The 24,345-nt window shown below is 56.6% G+C and overlaps 1 protein-coding gene across 1 annotated transcript in view; it reads right to left on the bottom strand.

Moving 5' to 3' along the window:
* Nucleotides 1-5,850: 5,850 nt before the first annotated feature.
* abt1 (activator of basal transcription 1) overlaps nucleotides 5,851-24,345 on the bottom strand; it is a 25,534-nt gene continuing 7,039 nt past the window's right edge. Inside the window, exons 2-3 of the mRNA XM_060829645.1 lie at nucleotides 13,800-13,975; nucleotides 5,851-6,594 (exon numbers count right to left, since the gene is read on the bottom strand). Coding sequence (XP_060685628.1) covers nucleotides 6,226-6,594; nucleotides 13,800-13,975 — 545 coding nt within the window. The 3' untranslated portion in view covers nucleotides 5,851-6,225. The remainder of the gene's footprint in view (nucleotides 6,595-13,799; nucleotides 13,976-24,345) is intronic.

The raw sequence follows: 24,345 nt of genomic DNA, 5'->3' as shown, positions 1-24,345 counted from the left end.
AAGACAATGACTACAGATGCTGGAAACCAGATTCTGAATTAGTGGTGCTGGAAGAGCACAGCAGTTCAGGCAGCATCCAAAGTGCAGCAAAAGCCCGAAACATCGATTTCACTGCATTTTGGATGCTGCCTGAACTGCTGTGCTCTTCCAGCACCACTAATACAGAAAGTGGGGAGAAAGTAGCATAGAGTACAATAGGGGAATGGGGGAGGGGATGAAGGTGATAGGTCAGGGAGGAGGGTGGACTGGATAGGTGGGAAAGAAGAATAGGTAGGTAGGACAAGTCATGGGGCAGGACATGGTTGAAGATCTTCAGGGCAGAGGAAATGACCTGAGAGTTGCAGTGGAAGAGGGACTCCCTGAGATTCTTATAGAGAGAGGAGGAAAACTTCTTCAAGGCAGGCATCCTTGCAAGAGGATTCACAGTAGGGTTAAAATCAACTAGGTAAAAACAATGACTGCAGATGCTGGAAACCAGATTCTGGATTAGAGGTGCTGGAAAAGCACAGCAGTTCAGGCAGTATCTGAGAAGCAGTAAAATCGACATTTCAGGCAAAAACCCTTCATCAGGAATACAGGCAGAGTGCCTGAAAGGTGGAGAGATAAATGAGAGGAGGGTGGGGGTGGGGAAAATTTTGCCCGAAACGTCAATTTTACTGCTCCTCGGATGCTGCCTGAACTGCTGTGCTTTTCCAGCACCTCTAATTCAGAATCCCTCTTTTCTCCCCATGGCATCATGCTATGGTACCCACCCCAAAGTAAAAGGTATCAGTGTGACAGGGCTCAGCAAGGAACAAATGTTGAGGCTGTACAGGATGTTTTTGAGGCTTCTTCTGGAGTAGTGCCCCCAACTCTGGTCACCCTGTTATAGGAAGGATATTATTAAAGCTGGGCAGGGTTCAGAATGTTGCCAGGATTGGAAGGTTTGAGTTATGAGGAGAGGCGTTTTTCATGAAAGTCATAGATAAGGTGAATGGCAGATGCAGTTTCCCTCCGGTGGGGGATTTTAAGGCTAGTGAGCATGTTTTAAAGATGAGAGGAGAAAGATTTTTAAAAAATCATTTCTTAATTAAAAGTGGCTCATGTGTGGAATGAACTTCTAGAGGAACGGTGGAGGTGTGTAAGTTACAATGTTTAAAAGGCAATTACATAAGTACATGCATAAGAAATGTTTAAGAGGAATATAGGCCAAACGCAGACAGGTGGGATTAGTTTAGCTTGAGATTATGGTTGGTATGGACTGATTGGACAAAAGGGTTTGTTTCTGTGCTGTATGACTCTAATCCCACATCCATACTTACATCTCTGAAAAAGTAATGGACATAAGCTAAACAACAACTATTTTTAAAAAAACAGTTGGTGTTACAGGAGAAGTGCTTTTAAAATGTTTTCCTGAATTGTTTCTCAGATGGGAGTATGTTTTACAAAGAGATTCTTTTCCCTGAATCATTTTGTTAGGGCTGCATGTGGAAACTTGTGTGATTTGGCCTCCAGTAAAAACACCCATCTCAGTAACATATTCCTGGTACCATGATTAATATTACTTGAATATTCTACTGGTACACAAACATTACAATACTGCTTTTCACTGATGCCAGTATTCCCCCATTTTTCTAATGTTGATTGATGGTTATCAGCTGTCCTGCTCGGTTTCACTGTAGTGCCATGGTATTTTTACATACAGTAAAAAATGAGGTCTGCAGATGCTGGAGATCACAGCTGCAAATGTGTTGCTGGTCAAAGCACAGCAGGCCAGGCAGCATCTCAGGAATAGAGAATTCGACGTTTCGAGCATAAGCCCTTCATCAGGAACAAGAGAGAGAGAGCCAAGCCGGCTGAGATAAAAGGTAGGGAGGAGGGACTAGGGGGAGGGGCGATGGAGGTGGGATAGGTGGAAGGAGGTCAAGGTGAGGGTGATAGGCCGGAGTGGGGTGGGGGCGGAGAGGTCAGGAAGAAGATTGCAGGTTAGGAGGGCGGTGCTGAGTTGAGGGAACCGACTGAGACAAGGTGGGGGGAGGGGAAATGAGGAAGCTGGAGAAATCTGAATTCATACCTTGTGGTTGGAGGGTTCCCAGGCGGAAGATGAGGCGCTCCTCCTCCAGCCGTCGTGTAGTTGTGTTCTGCCGGTGGAGGAGTCCAAGGACCTGCATGTCCTCGGTGGAGTGGGAGGGGGAGTTAAAGTGTTGAGCCACGGGTGATTGGGTTGGTTGGTTCGGGCGGCCCAGAGGTGTTCTCTGAAGCGTTCCGCAAGTAAGCGGCCTGTCTCACCAATATAGAGGAGGCCACATCGGGTGCAGCGGATGCAATAGATGATGTGTGTGGAGGTACAGGTGAACTTGTGGCGGATATGGAAGGATCCCTTGGGGCCTTGGAGGGAAGTGAGTGTGGAGGTGTGGGCGCAAGTCACTCAAGCAGGTAGATGGAACCCTGGTTTATTATCTCAACTAAAAAGACAACATCCATGACAAAGCTGTATGCTCTCAGTTACACATGGACTGTCAGCTTGGGTTTTGTGCACAAGCCCTGGACGGAGTTGAACTTGGGAACTTGTGACTTAGAGAATGTGTGGCATAAAGTGAAACAAATATCATTGATATTTAGCACCTAATTGAGGCTTCAACACTGCCAGTCTCCTCATCATATAGTTTCCCTATCAGGAATTCACTTTCCCGGCTCAGATTTTAATTGGCACAACAAATTCCACAGCAGTTTTATTTGTGACTGATTAGCAGATTCTGAAAGTACTGCATTCTCCTTTGGTCAATAAACGAGCAAATCCAGGATAGGAGCAGCAACGGTCACTCAGCAACATGAACAGGTTCACAATCTGCTTTAACTTCACAACTACATGACAAGTTGAATATAGGACAAGTGGGGGGGGAAAAAAGAAAGAGGGTCGGCAACACACAATAGAACAAAGAAAATTTACAGCCCAGGAACAGGCTCTTCAGCCCTCCAAGCCTAAGCAAATCCAAATCCACTGTCTAAACCTATCGCCCAATTCCTAAGCCAATGTATCCCTCTGCTTGCCACCTACTCATGCATCTGTCCAGAGGCACCTTAAATGAATCTACCGTACCTGCCTCTACTACCTCTGCTGGCAACGTGTTCCAGGCACATTCCACCCTGTGTGTGAAATACTTGCTGTGTATATCACCCTTAAACTTTTACCTCTCATCTTGAAAGTGTGACCTCTCGTTATTGAACCCCTCACTCCGGGAAGAAGCTTATCTCTATCTACCCTGTCTATACCCTTCATAATTTTATAGACCTTAATCAATCTCCTTTTTTCTAATGACAACAATCCTAACCTACTCGACCTCTCTTCATAACTAGCACCGTCCATACCAGGCAACATCCTCGTAAACCTTCTCTGCACTCGCTCCAAAGTGTCCACATCCTTTTGATAATGTGGCATCCAGAACTACACACAGTATTCTAAATGCGACCCAACCAAAGTCTTGTACAATTTTAACATGACCTGCCAGCTCTTATACTCGATACCCCATGCAACAAAGGCAAGCATACCATAAGCCTTGTTGACCATTCTATCCATCTGTGCAACCACCTTCAGAGAGTACAACGGACCTGAACTCCTAGATATTTCCGCTCATCAACTTTTCCCAAGGCTCTTCCATTTACAATGTCGTTCGCTCTAGAATTAGACTTCCCAAAATTCATCACCTCACATTTGCCTGGATTGAACTTAGCCAACTCTCCGGTCTATCTATACTCTTCTGTATTCTTTGACAGGAGAACAAAATGAGAACTAATGTTAAATTTTTAGTTTGAGAATGAATTGCAGAAAGATTTATATCATTTGCAGTGGAGCTGGTACAAATGGGATAAATACCTCACCTTCCAACACTAACCCTCGCTGCTGATTCTCTCTCAGCTCTGAACCTACCACAGTGCCCCACTTCCTTAGCTCTGGCCCTCCTGCAGTGTGCACTCCCTCAGCTCTGACCCGACAGTACAGCACTCCCTCACTGTTTAGAGGAACCTCAACTATCCGAACTTAGGATTATCCGAAGAATATCTCAAGGTCGCACAAAATGTTACATCAAAGAGGTAAGGGCATTAGATTTACCTGTACTGAAGAACATGTGAAAATGCTGGCAAAAAAAACCAAAGAAACATAAGCACCTCAAGCATTAGTGCCTGGATATCTTTTAGGTAAAAGTTGTTACACAGCCCTTTGCAAGAGTGTTTTTGCAGAGGGCTATCATTTTACCTGGCCATTCATGAAAAACATGGCTGAGAATGTAAATGCATGTGTGAGCGGTGCTTTTGTCTTTCTATCGCGACAGAGTTTCCAGGAACTGACAAGTGCTCTTGCAATTGTAGAAGCTGTTCGGGACCTTGTTTACAGGTAATGCTCGTCTTCACCACTCCTTGCCAAATGCTAACTACTGCTGCATTTTAAAAAATGTTTTCTCTGTTATCATTGCTTTATTGTGTTCACCACGTGAAATCTGTGTCCTCTCGCGCTCAATACATTAAAATTATAGATTTAAACAAATTCGCTGGTAGAGCACAGCGATAGATCAGCATGGCTTCCCTTGTTTAAGGTAAAATCCATCATCCGAATGAAACAGTGCCTGCCCATCCTGTTTGGATAATCAAGGTTAATCTGTATTTGAATGCAACATGATCTTTTCAAAGTTCCCTCTGCTCTCAGCCTCTGACGAGATTATGGTTCAGGATTTTTATAGTCACCACTGTGAGAGGCCAGCTGAATCAGAGCCTGTCCCCTTCATCGGGCCTAACCATGGACAGCACACTACCGAAGCTTCCAAATGAATTTACAACACATTGCCTGCCTTTGCTGTCATATCTTTGCACTGGTTGTGTCCTTTTAAAAGAGCAGCCGGTGAGGCAGCATCCGAGGAGCAGGAGAATCAACGTTTCGGGCAAAAGCCCTTCATCAGGACTGAAGGCAGGGTGCCTCCAGGGTGGAGAGATTAAAAAGAAACTCCCTGGAGGCTCCCTGCCTTCAGTCCTGATTAAAAGCTTTTGCCCGAAACATCGATTCACCTGCTCCTTGGGAGCTGCCTGATCTACTGTGCTTTTCCAGCACCACTCTAATCTAGACTCTGATTTCCAGCATCTGCAGTCCTCACGTTTGCCTCTTTTTAAAGATGTTTGCTCAAACAGATTATTTGAAGATTTACACTTTATAGGCAGAGTCTGAAGCCACTGCTTACTGCACAACAGCTCGCAATGAAGGGGGCCAGCGAACAGTCAGTTCTGACTTCAGCAACAAACCACTTTTGCTGGTTTAAAAAAATCACATAACACCAGGTTTAACTTTGTACACCCCAGTCCAACACCGGCATCTCCAAATCATCACTGTCACTGGATTCACTTTGATTAAGCCATGCTCATTGTCTCTGCAAATAGAAATACAGCAATGCAGTCAACATCTCTCACTGCCTCAACACAAGCCTAGGGATCATGAATGTAGTGTATTCATTACTTTCTCTTTCCAGTTTACAGGATGATTTCAATGAATCCATCCTGCTGTTTGTATCATCACATCGAGACTGGAAAACTCCATTCACCTCTGGCCTTCTCCCAATAATCCAGCCCAGTCCCACTGTGAGCAAGCTCTGCACTCTCCTGGTGAGATCAGCTTACATCAAGGAGTGTGTCTTGGGATCTTGAGATTGATACTGGGGAGATAGCAGAGCAGTGGGACAAGTTGGGCTTGGTTCTAGGCTTCATGGAGAGATCAAGGCAGGGTGTGATGTTAGGAATCGCTCTAGCATTGAGCTGAAGGGGGTGACCAGAGGAGAAAGTGGTGTCTTACTACGTTAAAGGCAAGCTGACAGTGAATAGCAACAGAAGGCAGACTGAACATTGGGTTTATTGGTGAGCCCAAACACTGTACAAAACAAAATCTCTGAAAAAAATATCGTCAGTTGAAGAAACATCATCCTGGCATTGCTCTCCCCCGAGTGCCCCAACCCTGACCAACGCCCGTTCCTAACCCAATCATCTTGCCCTTTTTTTGACACGCGAGGGCTTAAACCATGGCTGGAGTGGAGTCCCAGCCCTGAGTTATAGGCCCTGAGCCTGGGCTTGCCCACCTTCTCCAGCTGCTCCACAGTGGTGGTGGGCCAATGACTGTACTTCATTGCCACACATCATTACCAGCACTGCAAACTGTCCCTAACTGCCCCAGAGTGGGCAGGCTTTGCATCCCCCACCTGGGGACAGAGTCTAATCCTGCCCTGCTGCAGGGTTGAAGATCTTGGCAAGCAGTGTAACATTCGACTGCGCTTGGCCATGGATCTCAGCTGCCTTGCCAAGCTCGCGGGCCTTTCTCTTGCGGCTGGCAGCCTTGCTGGCCTGAATCTCCATCTCGGTCTCCCGCTGCTTGAAATGCCAGCTCTTCTCTTGCCACTCCTGTCCCTTCTTCCTCTTCATCTCCTGCAGCTTGTGCAGGCCTTTGCTCTTCTCTACATTTTGAAGGAAGAAGTTGGTCTCACGCTTGGCCAGGGACACCTCAGCCCGCATCCTCTGTCGCCTGACCAGCCTTTCGTAAGCGAGGCGCTCACTCAAGTGAATCCATTTGAAACGATGTAAATACTGTTGGGAACAGAAACACACACTCAGGAATAAAGTGGCTACTGTCAGTAACAGAAAGGCACACTCAGGAACAGTGCAGATTCTGTCGGGAACAGAAACACACACCCAGGAACAGTGCGGCTACTGTCAGGAACAGAAACACACACCCGGGAACAGTGCGACTACTGTCAGGAACAGAAACACACACCCGGGAACAGTGCTGATACTGTCAGGAACACAAACACACACCTGGGAACAGTGCGACTACTGTCAGGAACAGTGCGACTACTGTCAGGAACAGTGCGACTACTGTCAGGAACAGAAACACACACCCAGGAACAGTGCTGATACTGTCAGGAACAGAAACACCTGGGAACAGTGCTGATACTGTCAGGAACACAAACACACACCTGGGAACAGTGCGACCACTGTCAGGAACAGTGCGACCACTGTCAGGAACAGTGCGACCACTGTCAGGAACAGTGCGACCACTGTCAGGAACAGTGCGACCACTGTCAGGAACAGTGCGACCACTGTCAGGAACAGTGCGACCACTGTCAGGAACAGTGCGACCACTGTCAGGAACAGAAACACACACCCAGGAACAGTGCTGATACTGTCAGGAACAGAAACACCTGGGAACAGTGCTGATACTGTCAGGAACACAAACACACACCTGGGAACAGTGCGACTACTGTCAGGAACAGTGCGACCACTGTCAGGAACAGTGCGACCACTGTCAGGAACAGTGCGACCACTGTCAGGAACAGAAACACACACCCGGGAACAGTGCGACTACTGTCAGGAACAGAAACACACACCCAGGAACAGTGCGGCTACTGTCGGGAATAGAAACACACCCAGGAACAGTGCAGATACTAACAGGAACAGAAACACACCCAGGAACAGTGCGGCTACTGTCAGGAACAGAAACACACACACACACACACACACACACACACACATACACACACACACACACACACACTTGGGAACAGTGCAGATACGGTCAGGAACAGAAACACACCCAGGAACAGAGCGGCTACTGTCAGGAACAGAAACACACAACCAGAACAGTGCTGATACTGTCAGGAACAGAAACACACACACGCAGGAACAGTGCAGATACTGTCAGGATTGTGGCTACTGTCAGGAACAGAAACATACACCCGGGAACAGTGCGGCTACTGTCAGGAACAGAAACACACACACTCAGGAACAGTGCAGCTACAGTCAGGAACAGAAACACACACTGAGAAACAGTGCGGCTACTGTCAGGAACAGTGCAGATACTGTCAGGAACAGTGCGGCTACTGTCAGGAACAGTGCGGCTACTGTCAGGAACAGTGCGGCTACTGTCAGGAACAGTGCGGCTACTGTCAGGAACAGTGCAGATACTGTCAGGAACAGTGCGACTACTGTCAGGAACAGAAACACACACCCAGGAACAGTGCTGATACTGTCAGGAACAGAAACACCTGGGAACAGTGCTGATACTGTCAGGAACACAAACACACACCTGGGAACAGTGCGACCACTGTCAGGAACAGTGCGACCACTGTCAGGAACAGTGCGACCACTGTCAGGAACAGTGCGACCACTGTCAGGAACAGTGCGACCACTGTCAGGAACAGTGCGACCACTGTCAGGAACAGTGCGACCACTGTCAGGAACAGTGCGACCACTGTCAGGAACAGTGCGACCACTGTCAGGAACAGTGCGACCACTGTCAGGAACAGTGCGACCACTGTCAGGAACAGTGCGACCACTGTCAGGAACAGTGCGACCACTGTCAGGAACAGAAACACACACCCAGGAACAGTGCTGATACTGTCAGGAACAGAAACACCTGGGAACAGTGCTGATACTGTCAGGAACACAAACACACACCTGGGAACAGTGCGACTACTGTCAGGAACAGTGCGACCACTGTCAGGAACAGTGCGACCACTGTCAGGAACAGTGCGACCACTGTCAGGAACAGAGCGACCACTGTCAGGAACAGAAACACACACCCGGGAACAGTGCGACTACTGTCAGGAACAGAAACACACACCCAGGAACAGTGCGGCTACTGTCGGGAATAGAAACACACCCAGGAACAGTGCAGATACTAACAGGAACAGGAACAGTGCGGCTACTGTCAGGAACAGAAACACACACACACACACACACACACACACACATACACACACACACACACACACTTGGGAACAGTGCAGATACGGTCAGGAACAGAAACACACCCAGGAACAGAGCGGCTACTGTCAGGAACAGAAACACACAACCAGAACAGTGCTGATACTGTCAGGAACAGAAACACACACACGCAGGAACAGTGCAGATACTGTCAGGATTGTGGCTACTGTCAGGAACAGAAACATACACCCGGGAACAGTGCGGCTACTGTCAGGAACAGAAACACACACACTCAGGAACAGTGCAGCTACAGTCAGGAACAGAAACACACACTGAGAAACAGTGCGGCTACTGTCAGGAACAGTGCGGCTACTGTCAGGAACAGTGCGGCTACTGTCAGGAACAGTGCGGCTACTGTCAGGAACAGTGCGGCTACTGTCAGGAACAGTGCGGCTACTGTCAGGAACAGTGCGGCTACTGTCAGGAACAGTGCGGCTACTGTCAGGAACAGTGCGGCTACTGTCAGGAACAGTGCGACTACTGTCAGGAACAGTGCGACTACTGTCAGGAACAGTGCGACTACTGTCAGGAACAGTGCGACTACTGTCAGGAACAGTGCGACTACTGTCAGGAACAGTGCGACTACTGTCAGGAACAGTGCGACTACTGTCAGGAACAGTGCGACTACTGTCAGGAACAGTGCGACTACTGTCAGGAACAGTGCGACTACTGTCAGGAACAGTGCGACTACTGTCAGGAACAGTGCGACTACTGTCAGGAACAGTGCGACTACTGTCAGGAACAGTGCGACTACTGTCAGGAACAGTGCGACTACTGTCAGGAACAGTGCGACTACTGTCAGGAACAGTGCGACTACTGTCAGGAACAGTGCGACTACTGTCAGGAACAGTGCGACTACTGTCAGGAACAGTGCGACTACTGTCAGGAACAGTGCGACTACTGTCAGGAACAGTGCGACTACTGTCAGGAACAGTGCGACTACTGTCAGGAACAGTGCGACTACTGTCAGGAACAGTGCGACTACTGTCAGGAACAGTGCGACTACTGTCAGGAACAGTGCGACTACTGTCAGGAACAGTGCGACTACTGTCAGGAACAGTGCGACTACTGTCAGGAACAGTGCGACTACTGTCAGGAACAGAAACACACACCCAGAAACAATGCAGATTCTGTCGGAAACAGAAACACACACCCGGGAACAATGCGGCTACTGTCAGGAACAGAAACACACACCCAGGAACAGTGCAGATACTAACAGCAACAAAAACACACACTCAGGAACAGTGCAGATACTGTCGGAAACAGAAACCCACACCTGGGAACAATGCGGCTACTGTCAGGAACAGAAACACACACCCAGGAACAGTGCAGATTCTGTCGGGAACAGAAACGCACACACACACACACACCCAGGAATAGTGCTGATACTGTCAGGAACAGAAACACACACACACACTCAGGAACAGTACAGATACTGTCAGGATTGTGGCTACTGTCAGGAACAGAAACTCGCACCCAGGAACAGTGCAGATACTAACAGGAACAGAAACACACACCCAGGAACAGTGCAGATACTAACAGAAGCAGAAACACACACCCGGGAACAATGCGGCTACTGTCAGGAACAGAAACACACACCCAGGAACAGTGCAGATTCTGTCGGGAACAGAAACGCACACACACACCCAGGAACAGTGCAGATACTAACAGGAACAGAAACACACACCCAGGAACAGTGCAGATACTAACAGGAACAGAAACACACACCCAGGAACAGTGCGGCTACTGTCAGGAACACGGCAGATACTGTCGGGAATAGAAACACACCCAGGAACAGTGCAGATACTAACAGGAACAGAAACACACCCAGGAACAGTGCGGCTACTGTCAGGAACAGAAACACACACACACACACACTCGGGAACAGTGCAGATACGGTCAGGAACAGAAACACACACCCAGGAACAGAGCGGCTACTGTCAGGAACAGAAACACACAACCAGAACAGTGCTGATACTGTCAGGAACAGAAACACACACACGCAGGAACAGTGCAGATACTGTCAGGGTTGTGGCTACTGTCAGGAACAGAAACATACACCCGGGAACAGTGCGGCTACTGTCAGGAACAGAAACACACACACTCAGGAACAGTGGAGCTACTGTCAGGAACAGAAACACACACTGAGGAACAGTGCGGCTACTGTCAGGAACAGTGCAGATACTGTCAGGAACAGAAACACACACCCAGGAACAGTGCGGCTACTGTTGGGAACAGAAACACACACCCGGGAACAGTGCGGCTATTGTCAGGAACAGAAACACACACCTGGGAACAGTGTGGCTACTGTCAGGAACAGTGCAGAGACTGTCAGGAACAGAAACACACACCCAGGAACAGTGCGGCTACTGTTGGGAACAGAAACACACACCCGGGAACAGTGCGGCTATTGTCAGGAACAGAAACACACACCTGGGAACAGTGTGGCTACTGTTGGGAACAGAAACACACACCCAGAAGGGATGCAGGTAACAATGGGCTTGGCCAATAGGAAATAACATTGCTGATGGAATATTATCTGGATTAATGTGACTTTTTCCACTTTAGTAGGATGCTCTGTTAGAAAGACTATTTCTTAAACGCTTGGAAGTCAAAAAGTGCAGATGTATAAAAGGATTTGGGGTGTACTTGCTGATAACTTTTTGTAGATTAATATATACATCAAGCAACCTATTCGGAAGGTTAATGGAATATCAGCTGTTAACGCAAGATGATTTGTGCATGGGTGCACTGATGTCTTGTTACTGTTGCAGAAGAACTTGGCTTATCGTCCCTTACAACTCCATTACAATTCAGTTCTTTGGAAAAACCCAAGGGTTCGTATTTCCCATAGTGGGCTTTGCTTGTAAAGTTAGGCCATTTTTGGAATATTGAGAGAGATTCTGGCTTCCCTCCTATGTTGTGAAACTTGAGAGGGTTCAGAAAAGATTTACAAGGATGTTGCCAGGGTTGGAGGGCTGCACAGGTGAATATTGGTGGGAGTCACATGAAAACGAAACAAAAACAAAACAAAACCTCACAGTGTTTCTGGTGGTTGGAAAGTGGCTCAGTTGTGCGTAATAGCACTTTGGGGTATAGATAAGGGCAACAAATGGAGCTTGCCTCAACCTACCAGTTTTGGTCTCCCTATCTCAAAGATGTTATTGTCATACAGGGAGTGCAACACATGCTCACCAGACCTTTTCCCGGGATAGTGGGACTTTCTACAGAGACAGATAGGCCAAACAGTCTCTACTCTCCAGGATTTCAAAGAACGAGAGATGATCTTACTGAAACTATAAGGTCCTTCAAGAAATAGACAAAGTAAATGCAACTAAAATGGAGGAAACATGAATCAGGGATATAATTTAAAAATAAGGGCGTGACATTTCAGACTGAGATGTGGAGAACTGAGTTTTTACTCAGGGGATTGACAAATCTTTAGAATTCTCCATCCCAGACAAACATGGAAGCTCAGTTGTTAAAGTAGAAGTAATGAATTTTTCACAACCAATGGAGTAATGGGTTATAGAGATAATGTGGGTAAATCGCATTGAAAAGTTCGGCCAGTCATGATAATATTGAATGGTGAAGCAAGCTTGAAGGGCTGAATGGCCTCCTTCTGTTCCAATGATAAATGCACCAGAAAAGACAGCAATCCTACCAAGCGTTCCTTACTAATACCTGGAGATTTTTGCCAAAATTGGGAGAACAGTCTCACAGATCAGTTAAGCAAAAGTCTTGATACTGTCTGTACAGGATAATTCAGAGAGAATGACTTCCATCTCAGACCCAATCATTTCCAGCACTCAGGATAGTTTCTTGAAAGTGGAGTCTCAGGTAGATAGGGCAGTGAAAAAGGCGTTTAGTATGCTTTCCTTTATTGGTCAGAGTAGTAAGTATATGGATTGGAAGGTCATGATGTGGACACTGGTTAGGCCATTTTTGGAATATTGTATGCAGTTTCGGGCTCCCTTCTATAGGAAGGATGTTGTGAAACTTGAAAGGGTTCAGAGAAGACTTACAAGAATGTTACCAGGGTTAGAGGGTTTGAGCTATAGGGAGAGGCTGAAAATGTTGGGGCTGTTTTCCCTGGAGCATAAGAGGCTGAGGGGTAATATTATAAAGATTCATCAAATCATGAGGGGTATGGATACGGTTGGGGACTCCAGAACTAGAAGGCATGGGTTTAGTCTAACAGGGCTGAAAATGTGTTGCTGGTTAAAGCAAGCAGGTCAGGCAGCATCCAAGGAATAGGAAATTCGACGTTTCGGGCCAGAGCCCTTCATCAGGAAATCCTGATGAAGGGCTCTGGCCCGAAACGTCGAATTTCCTGTTCCTTGGATGCTGCCTGACCTACTGTGCTTTAACCAGCAACACATTTTCAGCTCTGATCTCCAGCATCTGCAGACCTCACTTTTTACTCTTAGTCTAACAGGGCAAAGATTTGAAAGGGATCCAAGGGGCAACCCTTTCACACAAAGGGTGGTGCATGTATGGAATGAACTGTCGGATGAAGTGGTGCAGGCTGGTACAACTGCAACATTTAAAAGGCATCTGAATAAGAAGGGTTTGGAGGGATATGGGCTGGGTGCTGGCAGATTGGGTTGGGATATCTGATCAGCATGGACGGGTTGGACCGAAGGGTCTGTTTCCATGCTGTACATCTGTATGACTCTATGAGACATGGTTTCCCACGCACAAAGCCATGCTGACTATCCCTAATCAGTCCTTGCCTTTTCAAATACATGTACATCCTGTCCCTCAGGATTCCCTCCAACAGAATGAGCTGTCAGAGCATGTGGTGGAGGCTGGTACAATTGTAACATTTAAGAGGCATCTGGATGGATAGATGAATAGGAAGCGTTTGGAGGGATATGGGCCAGGTACTGGCAAGTGGGACTAGATTGGATTGGGATATCTGGTTGGCATGGGTGGGTTGGACCGGAGGGTCTGTTTCCATGCTGTACATCTCTATGACTCCATGATCTGTATTGGAGACCAGGATCATAACCAATTATGATCACCTTTATATTCCACAAGGAATCATGGAAGCGACTGCGCTTCCGGGTCCCGATTGGTGTATTATGGAGACTTCTGGCCACTCTCTTGGCGATAGCTTTGTTCTGGAACTCCACCCAACCTTCAGTCTGACCCTTCCATTGGTTCCTGCTCTTCTTCTTCCTGTGGATCTTCCACTGATCTGGAAATAAAAAGAAAGTCAGTCAATCACTTAAGATTGTGCACGCAGCCTTGCCCTTTTCCTGTTTTTACACCCACTCCAATAAAAAAAAAATCAGAAGGCAGGATACTATACAGAGTCAGATGGTTTTGGAGTTCATGGAACAACATACAAGTGTGCTGGAGGATTGGTGACTTGCAGGACCAAATCAGGACATTGTCCACTTCTCTGTTTGACATACATAGTTTGTATCTGTGCCCTTTCACATAGTTACCCCTGGACTGAGGAAGGGGTTTTGCCTGAAACGTATACTTTCCTGCTCCTCGGATGCTGCCTGACCTGCTGTGCTTTTCCAGCACCACTCTAATCCAGACTTGGCCATCTGCAGTCCTCGTTTTACCTTTTACATAGTTACTCCTCTCCCTCCACCTCCGGTCACCCCCTCCCCGCCATCAAACACAACATGGAACATAGAAAAGTACAAAACAGGCCAGTCGGCCCACAATGTTGTGCCGAGGATTATTCCTAATCTAAGATAAGAATCGCTCATTTGCACCCCTTCTCCCTGTTATCCCACAGCACACTCATCCCAAACTTAACCATCCATTCCCCTCCTCCATTAATAACAACCCCATCACCTCCCTGTCTCATATCCCTCTTTCTTGCATTCCCCTCACTCTCTCCCCTCACATACAAACACACTCCCCTCCCCCTCACCTCCCTCACACCCTCCACCTCCTCCATCCCACACTCCTGCACCATGACCTCTTCTGCCTCCATCACCCTTCCCACTCCATGCCTCCCTCCTCTCCATCCCTCCCACTCCCTCCTCCATCCCTCCCACTGCCCCCACCCACACCCCCCTCCATCCCTCCCACTCCTCCCTCCCCCCCCACTTCCCCCTCCCACACCCCCCTTGCCCCACCATCCCGCCCACTCCCCCCTCGATCCCGCCCACTCCCCCCTCGCCCCTCCATCGCTCTCACTCCCCCCTCCCCTACCCACTCCATCCCCCTCACTCCCCACTCCCCTCCCCCTTCCATTCCTCTCACTCCCCCCCCCTCCCCGCTCCATCCCTCTCACTACCCTTCCCCTCCCCCTCCTTCCCTCTCACTCCCCTTCCCATCCCCCCTCCTTCCCTCTCACTCCCCTTCCCCTCCCCCTCCTTCCCCTCCCCTCCTTCCCTCTCACTCCCCTTCCCCTCCCCCCTCCTTCCCCTCCCCCTCCCCTTCCCTCTCAATCTCCCCACCCCTCACCCTTCCATCCCTCTCACTCCCCCCTCCAACTGCCCCATCCCCTCCACCCTCCATCACTCTCACTCCCCGCTACCCTCCCCGCTCCAACCCTCTCTCCCCTCCCCCTCCAACACTCACTCCCCCCTCCTCTCCCCCTCATCCTCACCCCCTACCCCATCATTGCCCCCTCCCCCTCACCTCCCTCACACCATCCACCCCTCTCCACCACACTCCCCACCTCCTCCATCCCACACTCCCGCACCATGACCTCCTCTGCCTCCATCACCCCTCCCGCTCCATGACTCCCTCCCCCCATCCCTCCCACAGCCCCCTCCCCTCCCCCCTCTATCCCTCCCACTGCCCCCACCCACCCCCCCTCCATCCCTCCCACTCCCCCCTTCCCTCCCCGCTCCATCCCTCTCACTCCCCCTCCCTACCCTGCTCCATCCCCCTCACTCCCCCCAACCCTCCCTGCTCCATCCCTCTCACTCCCCCTCCCCCCCCGCTCCATCCCTCTCACTCCCACCTCCCCCTTCCATCCCTCTCACACACCCTCCCCTCCGCGCTCCATCCCTCTAACACACCCTCCCCTCCCCGCTCCATCCCTCTCACACACCCTCCCCTCCCCATCCCTCCCACAGCCCACTCCCCTCCCCCTCCATCCCTCCCACTCCTCACTCGCCCCCATCCCTCCCCCTCACCCCTCCATCCCTCCCACTTCCCACTCTCCTCCCCCTTCCATTCCTCACTCCCCCCTCCCCTCCCCGCTACATCCCACTCACACCCCCTCCCCTCCCCGCTCCATCCCTCTCACTCCAACTCCCCTCCCCATCCCTCCCACTGCCCCCTCCCTTCCCCCCTCTATCCCTCCCACTGCCCCCTCCCACACTCCCTCCATCCCTCCCACTCCCCCCTACATCCCTCCCACCCACCCTACATCCCTCCCACTCCCCCCTCCCCTACCGACTACATCCCTCTCACTCCCCACTCTCCTCCCCCTTCCATTCCTCTCACTCCCCCCACCCCCTTCCATCCCTCTCACTCCCCCTCCCCTCCCCGCTCCATCCCTCTCACTCCCCCTCCCTTCTCCTCCCTGCTCCATCCCTCTCACTCCCCCTCCCCTCCCCATCCCTCCCACTGCCCCCTCCCTTCCCCCCTCTATCCCTCCCACTGCCCCCTCCCACACCCCCTCCATCCCCCCACATCCCTCCCACCCACCCTCCATCCCTCCCACTCCCCCCTCGCCCCTCCATCCCTCCCACTCCCCTCTCTACCCCACCCACTCCGCCTCCACCCCTCCCATTCCTCTCACTCCCCAATCTCCTCCCCCTTCCATTCCTCTCAATCCCCCTCCCTTCCCCTCCCTGCTCCATCCCTCTCACTCCCCCTCCCCTCCCCACTCCATCCCTCTCACTCCCCCTCCCCTCCCCTCCCCATCCCTCTCAATCCCCCTCCCTTCCCCTCCCCTCCCCATCCCTCTCACTCCCCCTCCCTTCCCCTCCCCGCTCCATCCCTCTCACTCCCCCCTCCCCGCTCCATCCCTCTCACTCCCCCCTCCCCGCTCCATCCCTCTCACTCCCCCCTCCCCTCCCCGCTCCATCCCTCTCACTCCCCCCTCCCCTCCCCGCTCCATCCCTCTCACTCCCCCCTCCCCTCCCCATCCCTCTCACTCACCCTCCCCTCCCCATCCCTCCCAAAGCCCCCTCCCACACCCCCTCCATCCCTCCCACTCCCCCCTCCCACTACACTACCTACTCCATTCCTCTCACTCCCCCCTCCGCCTTCCATCCCTCACTCCCCCCTCGATCCCTCTCTCACCCTCCCCTCCCCGCTCCATTCCACTCACACCCCCTCCCTTCCCCTCCCCGCTCCATCCCGCTCACTCTCCCTCCCTTCCCCTCCCTGCTCCACCCCTCCCACTCCCCCCTCCATTACCTACTATTCCTCTCACTCCCCAATCTCCTCCCCCTTCCATTCCTCTCACTCCCCCTCCCCTCCCCTCCCCGCTCCATCCCTCTCACTCCCCCTCCCTTCCCCACCCTGCTCCATCCCTCTCACTCCCCCCTCTCCTCCCTGCTCCATCCCTCTCACTCCCCCCTCTCCTCCCCACTCCAACCCTCTCACTCCCCCTCCCCTCCCCTCCCCGCTCCATCCCTCTCACTCCCCCTCCCTTCCCCTCCCTGCTCCATCCCTCTCACTCCCCCCTCTCCTCCCCACTCCAACCCTCTCACGCCCCCTCCCCTCCCCATCCCTCTGACAGCCCCCTCCCTTCCCCCTCTATCCCTCCCACTGCCCCCTCCCACTCCCCCCTACACTACCTACTCCATTCCTCTCACTCCCCCCTCCGCCTTCCATCCCTCACTCCCCCCTCGATCCCTCTCACTCACCCTCCCCTCCCCGCTCCATCCCACTCACACCCCCTCCCTTCCCCTCCCTGCTCCACCCCTCCCACTCCCCCATCCATTACCTACTCCCCAATCTCCTCCCCCTTCCATTCCTCTCACTCCCCCTCCCCTCCCCGCTCCATCCCTCTCACTCCCCCTCCCCTCCCCGCTCCATCCCTCTCACTCCACCTCCCCTCCCCGCTCCATCCCTCTCACTCCCCCTCCCCTCACATCCCTCCGACAGCCCCCTCCATCCCTCCCACTCCCCCTCCATCCCTCCCACTCCCCCCTCCCACACCCCCTCCATCCCTCCCACTCCCCCCTCGCCCCTCCATCCCTCCCACTCCCCTCTCTACCCCACCCACTCCGCCTCCACCCCTCCCATTCCTCTCACTCCCCAATCTCCTCCCCCTTCCATCCCTCTCAATCCCCCTCCCCGCTCCATCCCTCTCACTCCCCCTCCCTTCCCCTCCCCGCTCCATCCCTCTCACTCCCCCCTCCCCTCCCCGCTCCATCCCTCTCACTCCCCCCTCCCCTCCCCGCTCCATCCCTCTCACTCCCCCTCCCCTCCCCATCCCTCCCACACCCCCCTCCATCCCTCCCACTCCATCCCTCTCACTCCCCCCCACTCCATCCCTCTCACTCCCCCCCACTCCCCTCCCCCTTCCATTCCTCTCACTCCCCCTCCCCTCCCCTCCCCGCTCAATCCCTCTCACTACCCCTCCCCCTCACCACCCCATCCTCCCCCTCGCCCCCATCCTCCCCCTGCCCCTCACCCCTCATCCTTCCCCTGTCCCTCACTCCCCCCATCCTCCCCCTGCCCCTCACCTCCCCCATCCTCCCCCTGCCCCTCACCCCCCCATCCTCCCCTCCCCCTCACGCCCCCATCCTCCCCCTCAACCCCCATCCTCCTCCTCCTCCTCCCCCTCATCCCCCCATCCTCACCCTGCCCCTCACCCCCATCCTCACCCTGCCCCTCACCACCATCCTCACCCTGCCCCTCACCCCCCATCCTCCCCCTGCCCCTCATCCCCCCATCCTCCTCCTGCCCCTCACCACCATCCTCACCCTGCCCCTCACCCCCCATCCTCCCCCTGCCCCTCACCCCCCATCCTCCCCCTGCCCCTCACCCCCCCAATCCTCCCCCTGCCCCTCACCCCCCTTCTGCCCCCTGCCCCTCACCCCCCCTTCCTCCCCCTGCCCCTCACCCCCATCCTCCCCCTCACCCCCCATCCTCCCCCTGCCCCTCACCCCCCCAATCCTCCCCCTGCCCCTCACACCCCCCATCCTCCCCCTGCCCCTCACCCCCCCAATCCTCCCCCTGCCCCTCACCCCCCCAATCCTCCCCCTGCCCCTCACCCCCCCAATCCTCCCCCTGCCCCTCACCCCCCTTCCGTCCCCTGCCCCTCACCCCCCCTTCCTCCCCCTGCCCCTCACCCCCATCCTCCCCCTGTCCCTCACCCCCCTTCCGTCCCCTGCCCCTCACCCCCCCATCCTCCCCCTGCCCCTCACCCCCCCATCCTCCCCCTGCCCCTCACCCCCCCAATCCTCCCCCTGCCCCTCACACCCCCAATCCTCCCCCTGCCCCTCACACCCCCAATCCTCCCCCTGCCCCTCACACCCCCAATCCTCCCCCTGCCCCTCACACCCCCAATCCTCCCCCTGCCCCTCACACCCCCAATCCTCCCCCTGCCCCTCACCCCCCATCCTCCCCCTCACCCCCCATCCTCCCCTGCCCCTCACCCTCCTTCCGTCCCCTGCCCCTCACCCCCCCTTCCTCCCCCTGCCCCTCACCCCCATCCTCCCCCTCACCCCCTCCCCCTCACACCCCATCCTCAGCCCCCCTTCCGCCCCCTGCCCCTCACCCCCCATCCTCCCCCTGCCCCTCACCCTCCCATCCTCCCCCACACACCCCCATCCTCCCCCACACACCCCCATCCTCCCCCTCACCCCTCCATCCTCACCCCCCCTTCCTCCCCCTGCCCCTCAACCCCCATTCTCTCCCTGCCCCTCACCCCCCCTTCCTCCCCCTGCCCCTCACACCCCCATCCTCACCCTGCCCCTCACCCCCCATCCTCACCCTCCCCTTCACCCCCCATCCTCCCCCTCCCCTTCACCCCCCATCCTCCCCCTCCCCTTCACCCCCCATCCTCCCCCTCCCCTTCACCCCCCATCCTCCCCCTCCCCTTCACCCCCCATCCTCCCCCTCCCCTTCACCCCCCATCCTCCTCCTCCCCCTCACCCCCCATCCTCCACCTCCCCCTCACCCCCCATCCTCCACCTCCCCCTCACCCCCACCCCCTCACCCCCCCCTTCCTCCCCCTGCCCCTCACCCCCCCTTCCTCCCCCTGCCCCTCACCCCCCCATCCTCCCCCTCCCCTTCACCCCCCATCCTCCTCCTCCCCCTCACCCCCCCATCCTCCTCCTCCCCCTCACCCCCCATCCTCCACCTCCCCCTCACCCCCCATCCTCCACCTCACCCCCCATCCTCCTCCTGCCCCTCACCCCCCATCCTCCTCCTGCCCCTCACCCCCCATCCTCCTCCTGCCCCTCACCCCCCATCCTCCTCCTGCCCCTCACCCCCCCCCTCCTCCTCCCCCTCACCGCCCCATCCTCCCCTGCCCCTCACCCCCCATCCTCCACCTCCCCCTCACCCCCCATCCTCCAGCTCCCCCTCACCCCCCATCCTCCAGCTCCCCCTCACCCCCCATCCTCCACCTCACCCCCCCATCCACCCCCTCACCCTCCATCCTCCTCCTCCCCCTCACCCCCCATCCTCCTCCTGCCCCTCACCCCCCATCCTCCTCCTGCCCCTCACCCCCATCCTCCTCCTGCCCCTCAACCCCCAACCTCCTCCCCCTCACCGCCCCATCCTCCCCCTCCCCCTCACCCCCCATCCTCCACCTCCCCCTCACCCCCCATCCTCCACCTCCCCCTCACCCCCCATCCTCCACCTCCCCCTCACCCCCCATCCTCCACCTCCCCCTCACCCCCCATCCTCCACCTCCCCCTCACCCCCCATCCTCCACCTCCCCCTCACCCCCCATCCTCCACCTCCCCCTCACCCCCCATCCTCCATCTCACCCCCCATCCACCCCCTCACCCTCCATCCTCCTCCTCCCCCTCACCTCCCATCCTCCTCCTGCCCCTCACCCCCCATCCTCCTCCTCCCCCTCACCCCCCATCCTCCACCTCCCCCTCACCCCCCATCCTCCACCTCCCCCTCACCCCCCATCCTCCACCTCCCCCTCACCCCCCATCCTCCACCTCCCCCTCACCCCCCATCCTCCACCTCACCCTCCCATCCTCCTCCTGCCCCTCACCCCCATCCTCCTCCTGCCCCTCACCCCCCATCCTCCTCCTGCCCCTCACCCCCCATCCTCCTCCTGCCCCTCACCCCCCATCCTCCTCCTGCCCCTCACCCCCCATCCTCCTCCTGCCCCTCACCCCCCCATCCTCCTCCCCCTCACCGCCCCATCCTCCACCTCCCCCTCACCCCCCATCCTCCACCTCCCCCTCACCCCCCATCCTCCACCTCCCCCTCACCCCCCATCCTCCACCTCCCCCTCACCCCCCCATCCTCCACCTCCCCCTCACCCCCCCATCCACCCCCTCACCCCCCCATCCACCCCCTCACCCTCCATCCTCCTCCTCCCCCTCACCTCCCATCCTCCTCTTGCCCCTCACCCCCCCATCCTCCCCCTCCCCTTCACCCCCCATCCTCCTCCTCCCCCTCACCCCCCCCATCCTCCTCCTCCCCTCACCCCCCCATCCTCCTCCTCCCCCTCACCCCCCCATCCACCTCACCCCCCCATCCACCCCCTCACCCTCCATCCTCCTCCTCCTCCCCCTCACCTCCCATCCTCCTCTTGCCCCATACCCCCCCATTCTCCCCCTCCCCTTCACCCCCCATCCTCCTCCTCCCCCTCACCCCCCATCCTCCACCTCCCCCTCACCCCCCATCCTCCACCTCCCCCTCACCCCCCATCCTCCACCTCCCCCTCACCCCCCATCCTCCACCTCCCCCTCACCCCCCATCCTCCACCTCCCCCTCACCCCCCATCCTCCACCTCCCCCTCACCCCCCCATCCACCCCCTCACCCCCCCACCCTCCATCCTCCTCCTCCCCCTCACCTCCCATCCTCCGCTTGCCCCTCACACCCCCATCCTCCCCCTCCCCTTCACCCCCCATCCTCCTCCTCCCCCTCACCTCCCATCCTCCTCCTGCCCCTCACCCCCCATCCTCCTCCTGCCCCTCACCCCCATCCTCTTCCTGCCCCTCACCCCCCATCCTCCTCCTGCCCCTCACCCCCCATCCTCCTCCTGCCCCTCACCGCCCCATCCTCCCCCTGCCCCTCACGCCCACATTCTCCCCCTCCCCCCAAACATCCCCCTCCCCCCAACACCCCAATCCGCCCCCTCCCCCCCATCCTCCCCCTCCCCTCCATCCTCCCCCTCACCCCCTATCCTCCACTGCCCCTCACCCCCCATCATCCCCTTGCCCCTCACCCCCCCATCCTCCCCCTGCCCCTCACCCCCCCATCCTCCCCCTGCCCCTCACCCCCCCATCCTCCCCCTGCCCCTCACCCCCCCATCCTCCCCCTGCCCCTCACCCCCCCATCCTCCCCCTGCCCCTCACCCCCCATCCTCCCCCTGCCCCTCACCCCCCATCCTCCCCCTGCCCCTCACCCTCCCATCCTCCCCCATACACCCCCATCCTCCCCCTCACCCCTCCATCCTCACCCCCACTTCCGCCCCCTGCCCCTCACCCCCCCTTCCTCCCCCTGCCCCTCACCCCCCCATCCTCCCCCTGCCCCTCACCCCCCCATCCTCACCCTGCCCCTCACCCCCCCATCCTCACCCTCCCCTTTACCCCCCATCCTCCACCTCCCCCTCACCCCCCATCCTCCACCTCCCCCTCACCCCCCATCCTCCACCTCCCCCTCACCCCCCATCCTCCACCTCCCCCTCACCCCCCATCCTCCACCTCCCCCTCACCCCCCATCCTCCACCTCCCCCTCACCCCCCATCCTCCACCTCCCCCTCACCCCCCATCCTCCACCTCACCCCCCCATCCTCCCCCTCACCCCCGCCCCCTGTCCCTCACCCCCCCCATCCTCACCCTGCCCCTCACCCCCCTCCTCACCCTCACCCCCCCATCCTCCCCCTTCCCTTCACCCCCCCATCCTCCCCCTCCCCTTCACCCCCCATCCTCCACCTCCCCCTCACCCCCCATCCTCCACCTCCCCCTCACCCCCCATCCTCCACCTCCCCCTCACCCCCCATCCTCCACCTCCCCCTCACCCCCCATCCTCCACCTCCCCCTCACCCCCCATCCTCCATCTCACCCCCCATCCACCCCCTCACCCTCCACCCTCCTCCTCCCCCTCACCTCCCATCCTCCTCCTGCCCCTCACCCCCCATCCTCCTCCTCCCCCTCACCCCCCATCCTCCTCCTCCCCCTCACCCCCCATCCTCCTCCTCCCCCTCACACCCCATCCTCCACCTCCCCCTCACCCCCCATCCTCCACCTCACCCTCCCATCCTCCTCCTGCCCCTCACCCCCATCTTCCTCCTGCCCCTCACCCCCCATCCTCCTCCTGCCCCTCACCCCCCATCCTCCTCCTGCCCCTCACCCCCCATCCTCCTCCTGCCCCTCACCCCCCCATCCTCCTCCCCCTCACCCCCCATCCTCCACCTCCCCCTCACCCCCCATCCTCCACCTCACCCCCCATCCTCCACCTCACCCCCCCATCCACCCCCTCACCCTCCATCCTCCTCCTCCCCCTCACCCCCCATCCTCCTCCTGCCCCTCACCCCCCCCATCCTCCTCCTGCCCCTCACCCCCCATCCTCCTCCTGCCCCTCAACCCCCAACCTCCTCCCCCTCACCGCCCCATCCTCCCCTGCCCCTCACCCCCCATCCTCCACCTCCCCCTCACCCCCCATCCTCCACCTCCCCCTCACCCCCCATCCTCCACCTCACCCCCCCCATCCTCCCCCTCACCCCCCGCCCCCTGTCCCTCACCCCCCCTTCCTCCCCCTGCCCCTCACCCCCCCATCCTCACCCTGCCCCTCACCCCCCTCCTCACCCTCACCCCCCCATCCTCCCCCTCCCCTTCACCCCCCCATCCTCCCCCTCCCCTTCACCCCCCATCCTCCACCTCCCCCTCACCCCCATCCTCCACCTCCCCCTCACCCCCCATCCTCCACCTCCCCCTCACCCCCCATCCTCCACCTCCTCCTCACCCCCCATCCCCACCTCCCCCTCACCCCCCATCCTCCACCTCCCCCTCACCCCCCATCCTCCACCTCCCCCTCACCCCCCATCCTCCACCTCACCCCCCCCATCCACCCCCTCACCCTCCATCCTCCTCCTCCCCCTCACCCCCCATCCTCCTCCTGCCCCTCACCCCCCATCCTCCTCCTGCCCCTCACCCCCATCCTCCTCCTGCCCCTCAACCCCCAACCTCCTCCCCCTCACCGCCCCATCCTCCCCTGCCCCTCACCCCCCATCCTCCACCTCCCCCTCACCCCCCATCCTCCACCTCCCCCTCACCCCCCATCCTCCACCTCCCCCTCACCCCCCATCCTCCACCTCCCCCTCACCCCCCATCCTCCACCTCCCCCTCACCCCCCATCCTCCACCTCCCCCTCACCCCCCATCCTCCACCTCCCCCTCACCCCCCATCCTCCACCTCCCCCTCACCCCCCATCCTCCATCTCACCCCCCATCCACCCCCTCACCCTCCACCCTCCTCCTCCCCCTCACC

The sequence above is a fragment of the Hemiscyllium ocellatum genome, chromosome 9 (genome assembly GCF_020745735.1).
Source record: "Hemiscyllium ocellatum isolate sHemOce1 chromosome 9, sHemOce1.pat.X.cur, whole genome shotgun sequence".
Taxonomy (NCBI): Eukaryota; Metazoa; Chordata; class Chondrichthyes; order Orectolobiformes; family Hemiscylliidae; genus Hemiscyllium; species Hemiscyllium ocellatum.
Note: the sequence above shows the minus strand (reverse complement) of the source record. Positions and strands in the feature narration are given on the sequence as shown.